Source organism: Heptranchias perlo, chromosome 9 (genome assembly GCF_035084215.1).
Source record: "Heptranchias perlo isolate sHepPer1 chromosome 9, sHepPer1.hap1, whole genome shotgun sequence".
Lineage (NCBI taxonomy): Eukaryota > Metazoa > Chordata > Chondrichthyes > Hexanchiformes > Hexanchidae > Heptranchias > Heptranchias perlo.
This window is the reverse complement of record NC_090333.1, coordinates 17,227,633-17,250,071: the sequence shown is the minus strand read 5'-3', so window position 1 is coordinate 17,250,071 and position 22,439 is coordinate 17,227,633. Positions and strand designations below refer to the sequence as shown.

The 22,439-nt window shown below is 39.8% G+C and overlaps 1 protein-coding gene across 1 annotated transcript in view; it reads right to left on the bottom strand.

Moving 5' to 3' along the window:
* Positions 1-21,337, bottom strand: part of ephx4 (epoxide hydrolase 4) — a 47,776-nt gene extending 26,439 nt beyond the window's left edge. Inside the window, exons 1-4 of the mRNA XM_067989656.1 lie at positions 20,929-21,337; positions 13,975-14,060; positions 5,467-5,624; positions 130-258 (exon numbers count right to left, since the gene is read on the bottom strand). Of these exons, the coding sequence (XP_067845757.1) occupies positions 130-258; positions 5,467-5,624; positions 13,975-14,060; positions 20,929-21,171 (616 nt within the window). The 5' untranslated portion in view covers positions 21,172-21,337. The remainder of the gene's footprint in view (positions 1-129; positions 259-5,466; positions 5,625-13,974; positions 14,061-20,928) is intronic.
* Between the last annotated feature and the right edge of the window lie 1,102 nt (positions 21,338-22,439).

The following is a 22,439-nucleotide window of genomic DNA, read 5'->3' as shown; positions in this document are numbered from 1 at the left end:
ACTTAGGACCCACTTGGACTGTAAGGCTCAGCTACACATTGGATAAACTTACTAGCCCATCAAGGGTTCCTGGACATCAATCACTCATCATTAGGTAAAAGGAATCAAGTGGCTCAAAATGGAACTTACCACAAAAAGCAGTAGGATGTGGACAGTTCAAAATGACAATCTTATTTACCATCTCAGGATAATAGATAGCAAAACACCAGGCGATCAGTCCACCCCAGTCATGGCCAATCAGAACACACTTCTTGTAGCCTGCACAAAAAGTGAAAACCAACACCTCAATACACTGAAATGAGAAAATAAATACAATGTTGATCAGAAAAATCAAAATTAACTCAATAGAAAACTGTATAATGCATAATTGTTTGGTTCTAAAATATCCCACCATTTCTACATCTCATTCTAAACCCCAAATCACATATTGTACTTGGCTGAAGGTTTTATTTTCCATCCAGTCGGGCTTTGTGGTTGTAGAAAGCTGTGCTGTAGAAGTGTCATCATGTCTTGGTCCCGAGAACAGGACAAGTAAAACCAGAACATGGCTTTCCATAACAAGCCGGTTACCACAGCCAATACTTGTATTGATATTTTAGAATCCTGGGAACACTAATCTTATCCTTGTGCAAATAATCTTGAGACTAAATTTAAAATTAGAAAAATATATCAACAGATAGATAGCTTTTGACAGAGAGAAGCAAGAATACAATATAAATCAAACAGGCTTCATTATTTTTAAATTGATCAATTTTTTGGAAATATTGTTAAACGTGCTTTAGGGATAAGGATTTCAAAATTCATATTTTTCAAAAGCAGCAGCAATCTCCTCCATTTTCATTACATTTAATTGTGAAGTTCATAAAGATATTTAAACTCAGAATAATATCGAACCTTTATAATGGCATTTATTTGCAAAAATAAACACAATGGATGGTATTTTTGGAAATGCAACCGTATTAACACCTGCTTAATGGTGAGTAGAAAATCCTAATTTTGGTGCTAAGGATAATTTTGTTAATATTACTGGCACACTGCATTTTTCATCATGAATTTAATACAGTGGTAATAGATTAAAGCTTGGGAATTGAAAGCAACAATTAAGCCAATTATTATCTCATGGAGGGAGCTAGAGAAAAGTCATGCAGCCTAGGCACAACAAAACCTGTGCAGAAAATCTATATTCCCTGGAACATATTGTGGTCTATTGCACACATACAAAGTATCAAACAACGTTAATTTTAAAACAGATTTTTGGATGGAAATAAACAAACAACTAGACACTTCAAAAGATAGCATGATTGGTTGGGATGAAGGCGGCCTGTCAGTCCATCTAATCTCATCCTTCCAAAATACCAACCCTACCATCTTACCATTACAGTATTAGATGGGACAGAAACTAAAATTGAGTTATTAAATCACACGTCACACCTGTGACTTAGTGATAAAAAGGAAGCACACGATTTCAAAACCTCAGCAAAGCTGGCACTTATCTATCTATATAGTATATGTCAATGCTTGGAGGATAACTGTCCTCCATTGGCACATTTCAAACATCATATTTCAAAGTATCAAAAGTATTTTTTTTTAAGCAGCAGCTATTGCACTCTGTTTTTTTCTGACCTGGAGCCAGATTATTTACAAGCACCTTCCAATCTGCAAACTTCTCTCCCCAAACAGCAATTAAACTCTGACCTCAGGCTATATTTACTTGCAATTAAACATTAAAATGAAACAAGACGACGAGTTGCTCAGTGCAGAGGTTGAGTGAGGAAAGGAGGGACAATATCTCGGGGAGAGAAACTCGGGATGGGTCTTGGGGGGGCCATTCATGGAATACGTGCGTTGCACATTTTTTCTTCCTTATTAAATTTCATCCATTATTTTTCTACCACTTACCTATTTTGTCTAACTCACTATTTCCCAAGCTCCCTCAGAATTGACTGTCCTCCTATTTTAATATCATCTCCAAGTTTCACCAATTTACTATAAGTGACATAAATGTATTCATTGATTGCATCGGTGCAAGTCTTCAAGGTACTTTTCAAAGTATTTTACCTACTCCTTTTGATCTGTGTACTTCTACATGTTGCTTGTGACCTACTCTTAAGTGCTCCCCAACTGAGGAACTACCAGTGGTATTTAATTGCTGAGCCAACTGGGGAGCTGCCTGTGATTTGAAAGAATCACTACCTGCATCTGCAACTAATTTTGATCTATCTGTAACTGTGCCAGGAGTACCCTGTTCCGTTACTTAAGCAGGGCTACATGGTGGTACAGTTGATATCACTATCACTTAATTGCTCCTGTGTTACTTCACACATGCCACTGCTAGAAGCCATCTCATTACAAGGTCCAATGATTTGTCTCAGTATAGAAAAGCTATGAAGCTTTCGAATTTCTCCCTGATGGATGTCTATAAGCATTGTTGAAGCAAGCCTTCATTGCTTCTTGGATTTGGGATCCCGAAGCAGCCATATTAGGTGTTCTTCTAACGTTTTCACTACTATGTATATGGAGCCAAGTTCTTTCAGCTTTGCAGTAGCATGGATTATGGATGTACTGTATTCTGATATTCTCTGTTAGAAATCAGGTCCATCAACATCTGTATCCTGAGGCAACTTAGAAAATACATAGTGTGTTAGATTTCTGCCCTCTATCTGTTGCCCTCTCAGTTGACCCCACTCCTAAACTTTCAATTATCTGTACTTCAACCTGTGTTCCCTGACCCTCATCACTAGATATAGATGAAAAGTATCTGTATCGGAGCTTCTGATTGATGCAAATGTGGGTAACAATGGTTTATGTTGTGGTGATTGCTCTTCTGCTACCATGGCCTGATGACCAATGGGTTGCCCAATTTCTGCAAAGAAAGGATATTATTAGAATACACCAGTTTGGCATTGTGCTTTCATTTCATTACAAAGTGCTTTTGCATAATCAGTGTGCCTGAACATATTAAATATATGGTACACAGTATAGAATATTTGATTAATGTGGTACATACCAAGTGGTTCACACAATAGGAGGTTAGAGGAGTGTATGTTTCAGAACTTCCATCCTGACAAAATACACCATGCAATGCCCACTGTTCGGTCAAACGCTTTTCATGGAATGGTCCACCATCAGTTACCCTACGTGTATACGTTTGGCCTTTAAACATATCAGCACTGTGACTTAAGACTGAAGAGTCAAGTGGCATTACATCCACTCATTTGACAGAGTACTGCATTTATTTTCTTCACATATTTAACAAAGCACACCAAAAGAAATCTCCCCTATGTTCTTCACGTCTACTTTGGACAACGGTGTCAGCAGCATTATATCAGTTATTTGACTGTGTAAGTATTGCATTTATTTCATTCAAAGGGCACTGAAAACAATAACCCATATATGTCCCTCACGTCCTCATAAAGACATTATATTTTTGTCTTACTCATGCTCTTTTTTAAAAAAAAGTCACCGAACTTCTTGCCAACCTCATCCCAGGTCCTTGGAGGGCTGATCCCAAATTAATCTGGTCAGCAATTTGCTGCCTTGCTCTCTTGGTCCAGTGTCAATATGTGGGCCATCCTTTGGACTGAAATGTTCAACACATCTTTTCATAACACTGCCAATTAGAATCTTGATGTCCCAGTCTGTGATGGACACTTTTCGTCGTCTTTGTTCTGGCAAGAGTTGAGCATTCCCTAGCTGGTGGTTGAAAAGTGGTGGAAGCAGTATTCTTATAGGTGTGTTGTGATTGGTGGGTTTATTTCATTCTTGCCACTAAATTAGGATTGCTTGAAAATATGAACCATAAAATGGTGCTCATACAGTACACATTGCAAAGTGGATGGTGCTGTTGTGGGTTAGCTAAAATTAGTGAACCTTAGGAAATTAGCCCTTAATTCATGCAAACGGCAAAATATATTTCTAAATGTGTGGAAGAAAAATAAATGCTGCCTAAAATATCAGTGGAAATCTGCCTGTTATTATAAACATAGTCGGAACATAAGAAATAGGAGCAGTAGGCGGCCATCCTCGAGCCTGCTCCACCATTCAACAAGATAATGGCTGATCTTCTACCTCAACGCCATTTTCCTGCACTATCCCCATATCCCTTGATGCCTTTAATATCTAGAAATCTATCGATCTCTGTTTTGAATGTACTCAATGACTGAGCCCCAACAGCCCTCTGGGGTAGAGAATTCCAAAGAATCACCACCCTCTGAGTGAAGAATTCCTCATCTCAGTCCTAAATGGCCTACCCATTATTCTGAGACTGTGACCCCTGGTTCTAGACTCCCCAGCCAGGGGAAACATCCTCCTTCCATCTATCCTGTCAAGCCCTGTAAGAATTTTGTATATTTCAATGAGATCACCGCTCATTCTTCTAAACTCTAGAGAATACAAGCCTAGTCTACTCAATCTCTCCTCATACGACAATCCCGTCATCCTAGGAATCAGTCTGGTGAACCTTTGTTGAACTCCCTCTATGGCAAGTATATCCTTTCTTAGGAAGGAAAACCAAAATTGCACACAATATTCCAGGTGCGGTCTCACCAAGGCCCTATATAATTGCAGTAAGGCATCTTTACTCCTGTACTCAAATCCTCTTGGAATAAAGGCCTTCCTAATTGCTTGCTGCACCTGCATGTTAGCTTTCAGTGACTCAGGTACAAGGACACCCAGGTCCCTTTGAACATCAACATTTCCCAATTTCTCACCATTTAAAATATACTCTGCATTTCCGTTTTCCCTACCAAAATGGATAACTTCACATTTTTCCACATTATATTCCACCTGCCATGTTCTTGTCCACTCACTTAGCCTGTCTATATCCCCTTGAAGCTTCTTTGCATCCTCCTCACAACTCACATTCCCACCTAGTTTTGTGTCATCAGCAAACTTGGAAATATTACATTTGGTCCCCTCATTGATATATATTGTGAATAGCTGGGGCCCAAGCACCAATCCCTGCCGTACCCCACTAGTCACAGTCTGCCTACCTGATAAAGACCGGTTTATTCCTACTCTCTGTTTTCTGTCCGTTAACCAATTCTCAATCCATGCCAGTATATTTCCCCACCAACCTCCTGTGTGAGACCTTATTGAAAGCCTATAAATTTGAAAATTAAACAGTTTATCTATTTACAGCAGAAAATTAGACTATGGCTAAAGCTTCTGGGATTTAATTCGAACAATTTGAACATCACAGAATTCTCAGATTTTCAGATCAGCCCACTGCTCTTCAGTTTCCTACACACTTAAAAAGTTAGTCACAAAGCCAAAGTGTTACAATGTAAAATGGTAACCATTGGTTACAACACCAGCACAGTATTCTGTTGGGAGATTAACAGAGAAAAAAAATATTGAAATTAGAAAGAGAAATAATGGAAGCAACACTCTAAATCCTCTACTGGTGCAACCACAGAATAAAATACACCATTGAAAGCCAACCTGACGTCCTTCCAACTAACATACCTAGGGACTCCACAATGTCCTTTACATCTGTGATCAAACAATCCAGCTGGTAATTTTCTCGACCAATAGGTGCATCCGATTCTCCATATCCTCGTAAATCAACTGCAACGACTCGGAATTCGCTCTTAAATTCTTGAAGCTGATAACGCCAAGAGTACCTACAGCAAAGAATAAAATCGTAAAAGGTGTACTTAAGAAATAGTGACGCTCTTTGAAATCAAATGACTTTTAATACCCTTTTTGAAAAAGGTCTCAAATCCTTTATTTTCTATCCCTACACCACCCCTGGTCTCCCTACTGTGTACTGCCTGTTTTTTTAGACAAATAATCAGCGTTTCCTGTTTGTGCTGTCCAAACTTGTGGCTCAAAATCAGCTGAATTCAAACTCCTCCCAAGTCCAGCGGCTTTGCTCCTCCTCCTGTGTGCTTCCATTATTTCTGTTGTTATCTCCTTCAGCTATGGCACCTGCATACATAGAAGCCTTCTGTGTTACACTCATTGAATAATCCCTTCTGATTGATGCCAAAATCAAGAGATGATTGTGGCTTGTAACAACTATTTTTATTTTAATATTTAAAACTTATATTACACACACACACACACTATTTTGGCTTCAAATGCTAAATTACAGCACAAAAAAGTATCATAAATCAGAATTTCCCAGTTGAGTTGGGTGCGGGTATGTTCCCAGTCTCCCCTAGGAAGTACATTTTGCACTATCGGATCATTTTCCTATTCAAAATCTTCTAAATCCTGACATCAAAAATTGCACTTTTGTGTACTTCAGTTTTTCCCCCCAATAATACAACTAACAGAATATTGGATATAGCTGCAGCTTAACTCATGACAAGTTCATGTCCAACTTCGTACCCATTGTAACTACTCCTTTTTATATGTCATACTTGAGGCCAGTGGATTTCAGTTTTCACAGGAAAACAAACTGAATTGCAGAAGGTGATCCCAAAATACTAATAAAAATCTTGAAAAGCAATGTAATAAAAAGGAATTTAGCTTATTCACTCATCTCGAAGCAGTGGCCTTGGTCACAGGCTTTTATTCACAGATGTTTTTCAGCTGTAGGGTTGTATTTTGAGTGGTCAACTTTTCTGGGGTTACATCAGCTTTTTTTATTGAAGTCGTTTGTTAGCTTTTCCGAACTTTGTAGGTTGGCATGAATGCTGTGGCTGAGAACAGTTGAGCTGATCCCCTGCCTTTCTCTACCTCTAAGAGGCTGTTTGTAAGAGGCACTTTATAGCAGCCTGAATCAGAGAAGAACTATAGATGTTGACAGCAATGGTAGTTACTTAGCCCATCATGTCTGCTGGCGAATCCCACTGCCCTGCGCTCTCCCCATAGTTTTGTATCTTCATTTGGTTCAAATATCCAATTTTCCCTTAAAACGGGCAATGATCTCTGCTTCAACTCCCTGTGGAAAAGCATCTCATGCTTCAACAACCCTCTGTATAAAGAAACTTCTCCTAACCTCTCTCCTCACAATTTCAAATTGATGAATGCTAGTCACTGACTTTCAAGCCAGAGGAAATAGTCTTCTCTATTTACCCTACCCATCTTATCAAAACACATCACAGTTTGAAAAATCTCTACTAAATCTCCTCTTAACCTCTCCACACCATGATGTGGAGATGCCGGTGATGGACTGGGGTTGACAATTGTAAACAATTTTACAACACCAAGTTATAGTCCAGCAATTTTATTTTAAATTCACAAGCTTTCGGAGGCTTTCTCCTTCCTCAGGTGAGAAATGGTCTCAGTATCACAAATCTCTCCTCAAATTACTGTTTCTGATCCCTGATATCATCATGGTGAATCTACGCATGACTTTAATAACCTTTAAATAATGGATGCAAAATAATGCATCGTGTTGATTTTATTTAAATTTGTGGAAAGATAAGTAGGATTGTCAGAGTTTCCAATACTTTAACTGCACACATATAGATGTTGAATACCCAGCATGTATGATGGTAAGGATTGTGCAGAAAAGAGACAGGAACAGACAAAAAATGGTAGGTGGAATTCAACGCAAGCATGAGGTGGTACATTTTAGTAAATAAAATAAAAACAATGATCATTCTTTGAATGGGGGAAGGCTAGGTGATGTGAAAAAGCAGAGACATTTGAGGGTTGAGGTTCACAAGGCATTAAAAGCAGCACCTCAAGTGGACAAGGCCAAAAAAAAGGAATGAAATACTGGGTTTTACGCCAAGGCATAGAATATAAAAGTCGGGATGTAATAGTGAATCTACATAAAACCTTAGGAAGGCCACAGTTAGAATACTGTGTGCAATTTTGGCCTCCACACTATAGGAAAGATGTTGAGGCAATAGAAAGAGTACAGTGCAAATTCACTAGGATGCTGCCTGGTAAAAGGAAATACAAATATGAAGAAAAAATTAAAAAATGAAAAGGAGAAGATTAAGGATTGATTCAATAAAGGTGTTTAAAATTATGAAGGTATGGGACAGAATATATAGAGTCGGACTATTTCCAGTGGTTGAGAGGTCTAGAACACAAGGACATAGATATGAGATTAAATGTAAGAGATTTAGGACCGAGAGCAAGATAATTTTTTCATAAACCACAGAGGGTTGTAAGGCTGTGGAATGCACTACCAGAGTCAGTGACTGAAACAGAGCCCATGTCAACATTTAAGAATAGGTTAGATAGGTGGTTGAGGTAAATGGGGATAAAAAGACAGGGTGGGCATATGGGATTAGGATTACTGCTCTTTTGGAAGATAAACACCAACATGGACTGGTTGGGCCAAATGGCTTGTTTCAGTGTTTTAATTTGTATGTAACTATGATATTGCAATGCTTGATAGCTAAATTGGGGTTAGAAAGTTTGGTTATATTGCAGGAAATATGAACGTTTTCATTAAGTAATTCTATTAAAAAAATTACAAATGATTCTTGCACAAGACATTGTGAAATACTAGATTCCATTTTAGAGAATGTAATCAATAATATTATAAATTTAAGTTGAAATTGTAATGCTTGTAAGCTTAGGAATGGCACACCAGAAAATGTATCATTTTTTGCTAATTATTCTATTTATTTCTGTGGACAAACTGCAGCTGATTTAGCAAATTGAAATCAGATCTAGGACAGGAAAGTTTTTTTTAAAAAAAAATCAAATTATATAAGGATTTTAGCTCAGGTAATAATAACTGATTTTTTTTTTGAGAATACTGAAAACTCAGATGCTATAACTTTTAAAACAAATACTCCTTTGTTTGAGATGATCAAAGGAGTTGATAGGGTAGTTAAAGAAAAATTATTTCCACTGGTGAGAGAACCTAGAACAAGGGGACATAGCTTTAAAATTAGATCCAGGCCATTCAGGGGTGATGTCAGAAAGCACTTCTTCACACAAAGGGTAGTGGAAATCTGGAACTCTCTTCCCCCAAAAAACTGTTGAGGCTGGGGGTCAATTGAAAATTTCAAAACTAAGATTGATAGATTTTTATTACAGGTTATGGAACCAAGGCGGGTAGATGGAGTTAAAATACAGACCAGCCATGATCTAATTAAATGGTGGAACAGGCTCGAGGGGCTGAATGGCCTACTCCTGTTCCTATGTAGCTAAAGGGCAATGTACTGCTGGGTTAGGAACATTGAAACAGAACTAACGTATTTCTGGAAAACATAACTTGAATTAGCCTCATCTTCTTTTACTGTGAATATAGATGTCTGTATGTTAGAGTCTCATATGTAGGGCATTTGATGATAAATATAGAATGCCCTTGCATTACAATCTTCTATGTAGGACATTCCCATTGTAAATATATTGAGAATGTCCTTGCATTCTAGTCTGATATGCAGCACATTTTCACTGTAAATATAGAATGTTTCAGTGTTAGTCTTGTACCTAAGGCTGTTTTAGTACAAATGGGGACAGACATAGTAATGAGGACAGCTGCCTCATGAGACTGACCCTCTTGGTGGCTGCTGGAAAGACCAGGGAGAAATTCTACTTAGGTACACAATGAGCAACAGATTTTCCATAGACTAATTCAAGCTCCAGAAACCCTAGCTCAGCAATTGATGGCCAACTGTGCTTACAAAAGACAAAGTTCCAGGCAATTACACTATCTGAAAAATGTCTCCACAGGCTGGACAAGAGATGACGAAGCTTTGTCTCTAGCTTTCTGTCTGAACAGTTGGACTCATACAGATCACTGAGGTGTACTTACAAGCGGGTCGTGTTTCTGGCAAAAACATGGGCGCAGGCTTAAGCAATTCTTGCAGTGCTGCTCCAGGCAGCCTTGTAGAGGACTGACAGGTTGACCATATCTTCTCAATGATAGAGGATGGACTCTGATAATGATAAAATCACTCTCATCTTGTCCATTGGACTGTATGGCTTTGCACTGCATTCAGTTCAGGAGCAAGAGGTAGGTTTTCTCTACTCTGCCAAACAAGACATCAATATTCCATCACTGGACAGATGCAGGTTTTTAGAATACTGAACTTGGCAACATTGATACAAAATGTTAGGCTTTCCTAAGGATTTAGATTCTTCCAGCCAGCTAAACCTTTTGTTTGCCTCAATTAGATTTGTAAACAATTTTACAACACCAAGTTATAGTCCAGCAATTTTATTTTAAATTCACAAGCTTTCGAAGGCTTCCTCCTTCCTCAGGTGAACGATGTCTTCACCTTCGATAACCAGTTCTTTACCCAAACACATGGAACAGCCATGGGGACCAAATTCGCACCCCAATACGCCAACATTTTCATGCACAAGTTCGAGCAGGACTTCTTCACTGCACAAGACCTCCAACCAACACTATACACCAGATACATCGACGACATTTTCTTTCTATGGACCCACGGCAAGGAATCACTAAAGAGACTACACGACAACATCAAGTTCCATCCCACCATCAAGCTCACCATGGACTACTCCTCAGAATCAGTTTATTTCTTGGACACACGAATCTCCATCAAAGACGGGCACCTCAGCACCTCACTCTACCGCAAGCCCACAGACAACCTCACGATGCTCCACTTTTCCAGCTTCCACCCTAACCACGTCAAAGAGGCCATCCCCTATGGACAGGCCCTGCGAATACACAGGGTCTGCTCAGACGAGGAGGAACGCGATGGACACCTACAGACGCTGAAAGACGCCCTCGTAAGAACGGGATATGACGCTCGACTCATCGATCGACAGTTCCGACGGGCCACAGCAAAAAATCGCATAGACCTCCTCAGGAGACTAACACGGGACGCAACCAACAGAGTACCCTTTGTCGTCCAGTACTTCCCCGGAGCGGAGAAACTACGCCATGTTCTCCGCAGCCTTCAACATGTCATCAATGACGACGAACACCTCGCTATGGCCATCCCCACACCTCCACTACTCGCCTTTAAACAGCCACCCAACCTCAAACAGACCATCGTTCGCAGCAAATTACCTAGCTTTCAAGAGAACAGCGTCCACGACACCACACAACCCTGCCACGGTAACCTCTGCAAGACATGCCAGATCATCGACACAGATACCACCATCACACGAGAGGACACCACCCACCAGGTGCATGGTTCATACTCCTGTGACTCGGCCAACGTTGTCTACCTCATACGTTGCAGGAAAGGATGCCCCAGAGCATGGTACATTGGCGAGACCATGCAGACGCTGCGACAACGGATGAACGGACACCGCGCAACAATCGCCAAACAGGAGGGTTCCCTCCCAGTCGGGGAACACTTCAGCAGTCATGGTCATTCATCCACCGACCTTCGGGTAAGCGTACTCCAAGGCGGCCTTCGAGACACACGACAACGCAAAATCGTCGAGCAGAAATTGATAGCCAAGTTCCGCACCCATGAGGACGGCCTCAACCGGGATCTTGGGTTCATGTCACGCTACACGTTACCCCACCAGCGAACAAATGTTATCTGTTTTTAATATAACGGGTCAGTTGCTGTCTTTTCTATGTTTCTACCTCTCTATCTCTTTTTTTTTTGTTTGTTGTTTTTTTTGGTGATTTGTATATTCTGAGACCTTACAGGTAACACCTGTCTGTCTGCACACTGATTGCCTTGGCAACGGGCAGTTGAAAAAACTGTCTGTAATCACCAAGCATTGTTCTGTGAATTATAAATGCGATTTCATTTCGAGGATTTCATTTCGACATCGTTCACCTGAGGAAGGAGGAAGCCTCCGAAAGCTTGTGAATTTAAAATAAAATTGCTGGACTATAACTTGGTGTTGTAAAATTGTTTACAATTGTCAACCCCAGTCCATCACCGGCATCTCCACATCAATTAGATTTGACCATTGAGCTCAGGTTGGATTTTCTGCCCAATCGTAATCAATGGACAGAAAATCTAGTCCAAGGAGATCAACATTTGCAACTGAAGAGACATTGCTGGACAACATCACAGTCCATCTTTCTGAATAGACTGATAGACTTGCTCTTCCATTGTAGTAGATAACACTCTCTTTGAAGGTGGCAGGACAAGTTGAGAAGGCTATTAAAAAGGCATATGGGATCCTTAGCTTTATAAATAGAGGCATAAGAGTACAAAAGCAAGGAAGTTGTGCTAAATTTTTATAAAATGCTGGTTAGGCCCCAGCTGCAGTATTGTGGTCAATTATGGGCACCACACTTTAGGAAGGGTGTCAAGGCCTTAGAGAGATTGCACAGGAGATTTACTAGAATGGTACCAGGGATGAAGGACTTCAGTTACGTGGAGGGACTAGAGAAACTGGGGTTGTTCTCTTTGGAGCAGAGAAGATTAAGGGACGATTTGAACGAGGCGTTCAAAATCATGAAGGGTTTTGATAGAGTAAACAAGGAGAAACTGTTTCCAGTGGCAGAAGGGTCGGTAACCAGAGGACACACATTTAAGGGAATTGGCAAAAGAACCAGAGGAGAAATGAGGAAAAAAAATTTTACGCCACAAGTTGTTATGATCTGGAATGCACTCCCTGAAAGGGTGGTGAAAGTAGAATCAATAATAACTTTCAAAAGGGAATTAGATAAATATTTGAAGGGGAAAAAATTGCAGGGCTATGGGGAAAGGGCAGGGGAGTGGGAATAATTGTATAGCTCTTTCAAAGAGCCAGCACAGGCACAGTGGGCTGAATGGCCTCCTTCTGTGCTGTATCATTCTATGATATCCATGCACAATCCAATTTTGTCTGTATTTGCCTGCAGTGATTTGGGTCACCACTTGCTTTTCACATGAAAAGCTTACCAAAAGGGCAAAAGGTGGTGTCGTCAGCCTTAAATGTCATTGATGATTATTAGCAACAGAGTAGGACCCAGTTCAGAAGCTTACCAAAAATGCAGCAAAAGGCTGGCTTTTCAGTGAGGACAGAATACTGTACACTATCAAAAGTTCTTGAACTGTGCATACAGAATGCCCTTGTGTTACCAACTACTGTATGTAGAGCATTCTCACTGTAATACAGAATTGCCACATTACATGAGTCTTGTACATACGCCATTATATCAAAGTTTGGGGCCCTGATATTAACTCCATGCTAGTTGGTGGCAGGGTGAGTGCGAAACGCTTCTGCTGCCCCAGAGAAGAAGCCTGCTATATTTTAACTCCTGGGCCTCATTATAATCTCACGAGTGGACTTCCCATCTGATTTGCTGACCCGCTAGGGAAACCCATCTACTTCCAGAGCACAGTTCCCAGCAGAGGAAGTGCGTATGCACCTCTTAAAGCGAGGTTGTATTCCATTCTGCGAGATTTTGCAGTTTGACTGCTAGACAAAGAAATTGTTCAGAAATGCGTCGCAGACGTGGTCCCGGGAGGTCCAGCTGGAAGTTAGGGATGGAGTAAGGTTCTCTTTCCAACCAATGCCAAGAGGATCCCAAAATACCAAGTCCATCAGGCATGGAGACACATTGCTGAGATTGTCAGCTCCAGCAGCATTATCCCCAGAACCTGGATCCAGTGCAGGAAGCACTTCAGTGAGCTCTCAGGTGTACCAAGGGTTAGTACAGCTCTTCATTTCTCCATCTCCCTCAACAACACATGGCAGATATTGCATGATGCCATATACCTCCAGGCCAAATGCTATAATCAGGTTAATACCCTTTCACCCACATCACAACTATCATTTATCAGTAACAAAAGCATATATTAAATAATTAGTGAAGTATATACGATTATATTTATACATAATGTAAAGTAACAAATACTTAGAAGCTAGATATCAATAATTCAGTTTACAAGTTTAAACACAACATATATGCAGCAGCTACAACAGAGTTATTGGAAAGTGAGGCAAATATGGAAATTATGGATTAGTGAAATCTATTCAAAGCAGTAAATTTCTTAATGTGCTTCTGCCTTGGTGACTACTGGTGAGATCTTGCTCAAAATCTTACCAGCTTCAGTTCATTACAGTATAACATTATTTCTACAATGAAACTATAATAAAAGGAGTAGAACAGAGAGAATAGCTACATCTCAAACCTTACAAACTCCTGATGCAGGAAAGAAAGTAAAAAAAAATTACCAGAACTCTGGGAATCCATGCAGCAACAGCATAAGGGGTTTGCCCCTTTCCCCAGCAGCAACATAGTGGAACCTTAATCCTGACTCCTGGAAATTCAGAGAGGAAATAAAAAGTACAATGTGTCACCCATTTTAAAAGAGCAGATGGTAGATTTTTAAATTGTTTTTGTATACACATGTGCTGCATCCAATAGCTCCACTGGAGACAGTCGTTACCCAAATGCGCCATCTGCATTGAAAGATCATGTTGTCAGGACAGAATGAAACTGTGACATAAAGCAATAAGTAATCTTTATGTTTTATCTCCTATCTGTGGGGATAAAATGAGACAAGGCTTTGAGTAAATCACTGAACACTATATTTCACAACCAGCTATGCTGTGATTTGAACTCATGTCCTCCAATGTTGCTAGCCCAGTACCATAACCATTCAGCTACTGCAATCATGTTAGAAGATTAGCTGACACTGTCCTATCTACATTGAGGGAGAGCTGGCATCTAGTTGAGAATGAATTAAAATTGACTTCTTTGAGGGCAATGCTGTTCTTTAACTAGTCACTGGCCCCAGCAATGACTGTCCAACTTTTTCTTTCCCCTCCTGTGAGAAGGTATCTAGTCACCACATGGCACCTGCATACAGAAAAACAAGAGAGATTAAAAACTCTCCAGAGTGAAGAATAACATTTCTTGGTACAGCATAGAATCATAGAATTTTATAGCATTGAATGAGGTCTATCATGCTTATGCTGGCTCTGTAAAGAACTATCCATTAAAGTCCTAATTCCCCTGGACTTTCCATATACCCCTTTTAATTTTTTAAAAACCATTTATCCACACCCCTTTTAGAAACTATTTGGGATTCTGCTTCCACCCATATTTCTAACAGGGCATTCAATATCCTCACAACCCTATATGTAAAAAAAATTTGAACTTTTCCTTTATTTTTTGGTGATTATTTTAAAATTTTCACCCTCCAGTTACCACCTCACCAATCTTATCAACCCCCCCACTTAATTTTGAACACCTCTATCAGGTATCCTCTTAACTTTCTCTGCTCCAATGAACAGAGCCCCAATTTCTTTAGCCTCTCATCTCTAGTATCATTTTAATGGATCTCTTCTGCACCCTTTCCATGGCTTTGACATCCTTCCTAAAGCAGGGTGTCCAAAATTGGACACAATATTCTAACTACAGAATGCCTCTTTGCTTTTGTGCTTTACGCAATTATCTGTAAAGCTTGGGATCCCATGTTTATTTTAAAAACAGCTTTTATCAACGTCCTTCCATTTTCAAAGATTTGCGTATCTGCACCCCTAAGTATCTCTGCTCCTCTACTCCTTTTACAGTTGTACCATTTAATGTATTTTTCCTCCTTATTCTTCCTCCCAGAATGCATCATTGTAAGTACAGCACAGGAGGCCATTTGGCCCATCATGCCTGTGCCAGCTCTTTGAAAAAGCTATCCAATTAGTTCTATTCCCCTGTTCTTTCCCCATAGCCCTGTAATTTTTTTCTTCAAGTATTTATCCAATTCTCTTTTGAAAGTTACTATTGAATCTGCTTCCACCACCCTTTCAGGCAGTGCATTCCAGATCATTACAACTTGCTGCGTAAAAAAATGTTTCCTCATGTTGCCTCTGGCTCTTTTGCCGATCACCTTAAAATCTGTGTCCTCTGGTTACTGATCCTTCTGCCACTGGAAACAGTTTCTCTTTATTTACTCTTGTCAAAAATGTTCATGATTTTGAACACCTCTATCAAAACTTCCCTTAACCTTCTCTGTTCTAAGGAGAACAATCCTAGCTTCTCCAGTCTCGCCACATAACTGATGTCCCTCATCCCTGGTACTATTCTAGTAAATTTCTTCTGCACCCTCTCTAAGGCCTTGACATCCTTCCTAAAATGTGGTGCCCAGCTTGAAACAATACTCCAGCTGAAGCCTAACCAGTGTTCTATAAAGGTTTAGCATAACTTCCTTGCTTTTGTACTCTATGCCTCTATTAATAAAGCCCAGGATCCCATATACTTTAACAGCCTTCTCAAGTTGTCCTGCCACCTTCAAAGATTGTGTATGTTCACCCCCAGGTTTCTATATTCCTGCACCCCCTTTAAAATTGTACCATTTAGTTTAAATTGCCTTTCTTCATTCTTCCTACCTAAATGCATCACTTCACACTTCTCTGCATTGAATTTCATCTGCCATGTGTCTGTCCATTTCTCCAGTCTGTCTATGTCCTCCTGAAGTCTGTTACTATCCTCCACATTGTTTACTACATTTCCGAGTTTTGTGTCATCTGCAAATTTTGAAATTATACCCTCTATACCCAAGTTCAGGTCATTAATATATATCAAAAAGAGCAATGGTCTTAATACTGACCCCTGGGGCACACCACTGTATATTTCTCTCCAGTCTGGTTATTTTTCAGTCACCATTATTCTCTGTTTTCTGTCCCCTAGCCAATTTTGTATCCACACTGCCACTGTCTCTTTAATCCCCTGGGGTTTAATTTTGCTAACAAGTCTATTATGTGGTATTTTATCAAATGCCTTTTGAAAGTCCATATACACATCAACTGCACTACCCTCATCAAAGCACTCAATCAGCTTAGTCAAACACGATTTTTTTTTTAACAAATCAATGCTGACTTTCATTTATTAGTCCATACTTTTCCAAGTGCCAATTAATTTTGTCCCGGATTATTGTCTCTCAAAGTTTCCCCACCACCAATATTAGGATGGCCTGTAATTGCCGGGTTTATCCCTCTCATCTTGCATTTCTTCATATTAAATTTTATCGGACATCAATGTGCCCAATATACTGACATGTCTATGTCCTCCTGAAGTTGCTTACAGTCCTCTTCACAGTTAACCATGCTCCCTATTTTTGTGTCATCTGCAAATTTTGATATTGTGCCCTGGTACCCAAGTCCAGATCATTTATATATTTAGAGGAGCAACTGTACCAATACTGACTCCAAGGAACACCATTATACACATCCCTTCAGACAATAAATATCGAGAAGCCACTAGTCTATTTTCTGTCCCTTAACCAACTTCCTGTCTATGCTGTTACATTCCCTTTAATATCATGTACCTTAATTTTATCAACAAGCCTCCTATATGGCACCTTATCAAACACCTTCATAGACAGCATCCACTGCATTTCCTTTTATCAATACACTCCATTATTTGCTCAAAGAACTCTATTAAATTTGTCAGACATGACTTGCCTTTTACAAATCTGTGCTGGCTGTTCTCAATAAACACATAAATTTTATTCTGTATTACGGCCTCTAGAAGCTTGCTGTTAAACCAAATTAGCCTATTAGTTACCTAGTTGATCCCTTTCTCTTTTTTTTGAACAGAGGCATTACAATGCATATTCTTGTCCTCATGCAGTGTCACAGTGCCACCGTGGCACCCCTCGTGTCCCAGGTTTCTAAAAATTGCATGAATTACTTCCCCCTCCCTTTTTGAGCTTATCAGACCAGTCCAGATGAGCTGACTAGCATCTTTTCATCCTTGAGTTTTCTCATGTTCTCATGTGTGCAAAATAGATTTTTCTTTTAAGTTAACCAGTATTTTCATGAACATACAGTAATCTAGGATAAATTACACCACTTCTGGTAACATTAAGGCATTATTATTTTAGCCTTCAACACTAGTTACTAATTAAATATGACAGCTCATTGGCATCAAAACCTTGTTAGCAAGTCAGACTTACACTTTTTGGACACATTGGCAAATTAAAATTAATGACCATTAAAAAGCTATCACATTACACAATCTCATCCGTTACTGCAGTTTTAAGAGTCAAGGTTAGAATTTGTAATTCTTCTTAGTTACCAAACCAAAGTCATTTATTACAATTAAAGGTTTAAAATAGATTACAGTAATAGCAGTGAATAAATTAGCAAAACAAGTGATCCGATTTGATAAGACAGGAAGCATTAAAGCATTGTTAAATCTGTACTTAAAATGACTATTATGCACCATGGTAACTGGAAAAGAACAGGTGACCCGAATCGTTCCAGATTGTAATATCCTCCTCCACATCTCTACCCCCTTCATCTCTTACACCCACATTATCCCCCCACACACACACACCTTCTTTCTCAATCTTTCAACTAAAGCAGTGTGGAAAGAGAGAAGCTATAAGATTACAGAGCATGGATAGTATCTTTAATATAATAATATTTTACTAAGAGCCATGAAAAATCTCAGCTAACTTGAAAACGACATGGGCCTCAACATCAGGTTATTTTTCTGCCTCGCCCATCCATTCTGTTTCTCCAAGATTCTCCTTTCTGTGCATTGCAGAGATTCCCCTTCATCTTCCACTTGCTTCTCATTTCTGGTTCTGCTTTCTTCTTCTCATCGAGATCATTATCTATGTTTCTGGTATCTGTGCCTGTTGCAGGCTTCAGAAATCCTTATTCTTCCTCCTACCAATTTTACCTGCAATTTCTCCCCAGCCACTCCTTGCTCACTTTGTCTCTCTGAAATTCTCCCTGCTCCCAGATCCCTCAATTCAAAAAATGCCCCCCTCTCCTAGCTGCTTGACATCTTGTCTCCAACCCTTCATGCCTCTTCTTAAGACTCTTCCGTGATTGTTCCATATCTGCTTAAAATTTAATTCACACTGGAACATTACATCCCCCTCCATCATTAATGCTGCTACCTCTCAATCTTAAGGATAGGTTATCCAGACGTAGTCAGTGCCACTCTAAAGTGGAGTATATTTTTCACTAGCACGGATATTGATAGGGTAGCTCAAATTCTACAGCAGTTCTTGTTGGTGGAACAGTAGGGCAAAGAGGAAACAGAGCAACAGCACCAATGCATGGAACGGCTGAGGTAGGGCTTAAAGTGGACAGAGAGGATAGGTCACCTGAAGCAATGGAGAGGGAGGGTGATCTGAACCAGAGACACAGCACAGTTCATGGAGACATAAAGGCAAAGACAATAACACACTGTGGCAGATGGATGCATCCTTTAGATATTAAAAAAAATGACAGCTACTTCTTAAGAAGCATGCACAGAGCAAAATATGTAGGAAATATAGCAGCTTATGACAGAATAACAGTAATCTATCGCAGACTTTTCAACCACCCCTCTGTTCTCCAATTTTCCTATCTTGTGCATGTATGACATTAAACGATGAACGTTCCAGTATCTTTAAGCAGCACAAAAAATGTTGCTGTTTAATCAGCTGTAAGTCCCATATTCAAACAAAATATACTGAAATGTTCATCATAATAACAAAAATGTATTTAAAAGCCTGACAAGATCCACAAATCCATTAATTTATTATAGTTTTCTCAACAAATTTTACTAATTCTACATTCAAACCAATAAGAAATTAGATGGCACAGAGAACTAGCTGCATCCTTTAAATTATCAATAGATTTGTACTATATTGACTGTTAGATATAGCATTAGATATTGTAAGTCCCAATTAACATGATACCCTAGAGTTAAATACAAAAATATTTTACAACTATTTTGTTACCAGTCATGAGTCACCACTGCATCTTTTCAATTTAAAAAAAATACATAGTAGGGGGGGTAAAGGAAATGATGTAATAAATGTATATACAATTTCCTTAACTCAGAAAATATAAATGTTACGTTTATTAAGTACGGAGGGAATAACTATCAGATTATTAAAACACGTTAGTTAATTTAGATATAAATTCATATATGCAAATAGCAAAATACACCTTTGCTGCAGCCCAAAACATGTCCCATCTTTACAAGACGGGAGAATAGTTAAGGCCATAATGGATCTAACTTCAGAGCACAGTATACTGGAAAAACACTTCATTTTGATGAGGCATAAATCATACGGTAGTAACAGAGAGATACACCTTTTACACGGCACTGTTAAAACACAAGAATCCAGTTGAAATATATGTAAGGCAGGAAAACTACCATAGTATTATTGGGTTTTAAATCGTCATTGACACGCCTGGCTAATTATAAACGTAATATTTTACATGCGGAAGCAACTACAAATATTTATAATTAAAATCTCCAGTGATTATTTTCCTAGGCAGGGTCCACCAACATTATCAGCGGAATAAACTAAATAGGTTTCAGGATTCTTTTACTTGGGTCCAAAAAAAACCCCTAGGAGTATTATAATGTGTGCCACATGAGATTTTCTTGCTTTGAGGCACTTTTGAAATTATTATTCTAGCAGCGTGTTAGTCAAGATACAGTGTGCTAGAGGTGACCTGCAGTGGGAGAACGTGCCTGGCAGGTAAAATCTCTCTACTTTCTGAAAACACTACAGTTTTAAGTTCAATTAATGCGGTTCGGAGATAACTGCATGCAATCGTGAACAGCCATCAATATTATAAATTTATGGACAATGGGGGTGGGGGGGGGGGAAGGGGAGAATGAAAATTATACATATCAAAATATTTCTCATGTAACCATTATTTAATGAGTTCGCCGTTATAAAAACCCCCGCTTGTTTGATTTTAGCTGTGCCTAAATCCACGTTTATTGAGGAACTGTCCTCAATTTCAGCACTTTGTCGACAAACCCTGTTGATAAACAAGGCTGCCCAATCGTGAGCCCAGTCTTGCAACTGGGATAAATATTAACGTGTCGCAAAGACTGCACTGCATAGTGTACCATTCGGGGACTGGAGCGGACCACCGATTTCAGAACACTAATAAAAAAAAAACACATTTTTGCTTAAGCACGATTTGAAAGTCTGCAGTTTGTCGGCGTTTACAACAGTTCAGCCCCCACTTCTGAGTCGGTGTTAATAAATCACATGCAGGCCTCCTGCTGGTCGAAGAGATACAAGAACAAACGGGGGGATGGGGAGAAATGACAAAAATAAATTCAGAAAAATAATTTTTAAAAAAAGCAGCCCGCCATTCTTCTAATACCCCAAACCGTCTGCATTTGGCAGCTGCGCCCAAGCGCATGGCTCTTACCTTGATTCGCACATAACAGTGTGTTCCCAAGGACGTGTCGTTTAAGCAGGCGGGCAGGTTTTCGCGGACAATCCACTGAAAGGTTTCTGCTGGTTTCCTGATTATGTGCCACAAAAGTTTCAGCAAGACCAGGCAGGCACAGAGCCCACAGAAACTATAAGTGAGAGCCCAGAATAGGAGGTTCTTGATTTTCACACTGAGTCGAGTTGTAAACATCAGGAAGTCGCAGAGCGGTTTCACCATAGTCCGGCTGCAGTACTGGGAACGAGAGATTCCCCCTTGATCTGAAAGCACTCGCTGCGATGTTATCAACGATCTCTCATTCACTCCAACAGATTCAGCTTCAGTTTCAGTGAACGCGTGCCAAGGAAGATCCCTTAAACTGAAGTCATGGAAACCACTAGAGATCTCAACGTCAAGGATTACGCCTACGTAAAACGTACTTTAAAAAAAATGTTACAGTTTTCATTGGTCGGGGCGATGTCTAGAATCAGAAATAGCCCAAAAAACACGTTCAACATCTGTACGGTGATACAAACGCGGGATGAAACATCATGGTTAAATAGCACAGGTGCCCGGATAAGTCATCACACGATATAAAAATATCCCACAGTAAATGTAGGATAACAGCTGTTTTGCGTTATTGAAGGGCGATAATAATCTAGTAATTCCGTGTTTTAAGCATCTTGTTTAAGGGTCACATTGACCCAACGTAGCCAGGTTCACAATTAATAAACCTGAGCGGAGCCCAGAGATTGGCTGAGTTCTCCCCCTCCTACAGGATGTTTGGAACAGACCTTCAGCAAAGGCAATCAAGCCTGTGTTAGTTCCTTCAAAAAAAGGCTAATTGGGCTAACTCACCTGACGAAGGAGGAAGCCTCTGAAAGCTTGTGATTTTCAAATAAAACTGTTGGACTATAACCTGGTGTTGTAAGATTCCTTACATTTGTCCACCCCAGTCCATCACCGGCATCTCCACATCATAATTCCTGTTTAGGAAGGGATTGGAGATTATGTGAATAAGTAGTCATGAGAGGGGGTGAGGGTGAAAGGAAGGATATATTCTCCAATTTTTGATTAATCACGTTTGGGGATTAGGGAATATTTCTGGAAAGCTTCAGAAGATTAAATAGATGAGGTCCATGACAGGAAGGACTAAATGGTCTACTAGGGTTGCCAACTCCGGTGAGACGTATTCCTGGAGGTATCATCACCTGACCCTCCCCCCTCCAACCACCCATCCCCCACACTCCTGCCATTGGTCGCACGCCACGATCATCCTCACGGCACATCGCCTTTCCTCGCCAATTGGAAAGCGAATGGACTCCATTACTAATAAATGAGTGTTCAAAGAAAATGAAAAAAACCTTTTTTAGCACCTGTATAATTTTTCTCCAAGGTTGATGGAAGTAGCGTCCAGGAGATTAATCTTTAATTCCCACAGCTTCCAAGACAATCCTGGAGGGTTGGTAACCCTCTCAATGGTCTATAGAAAGAGCAAGCTTGTTTGG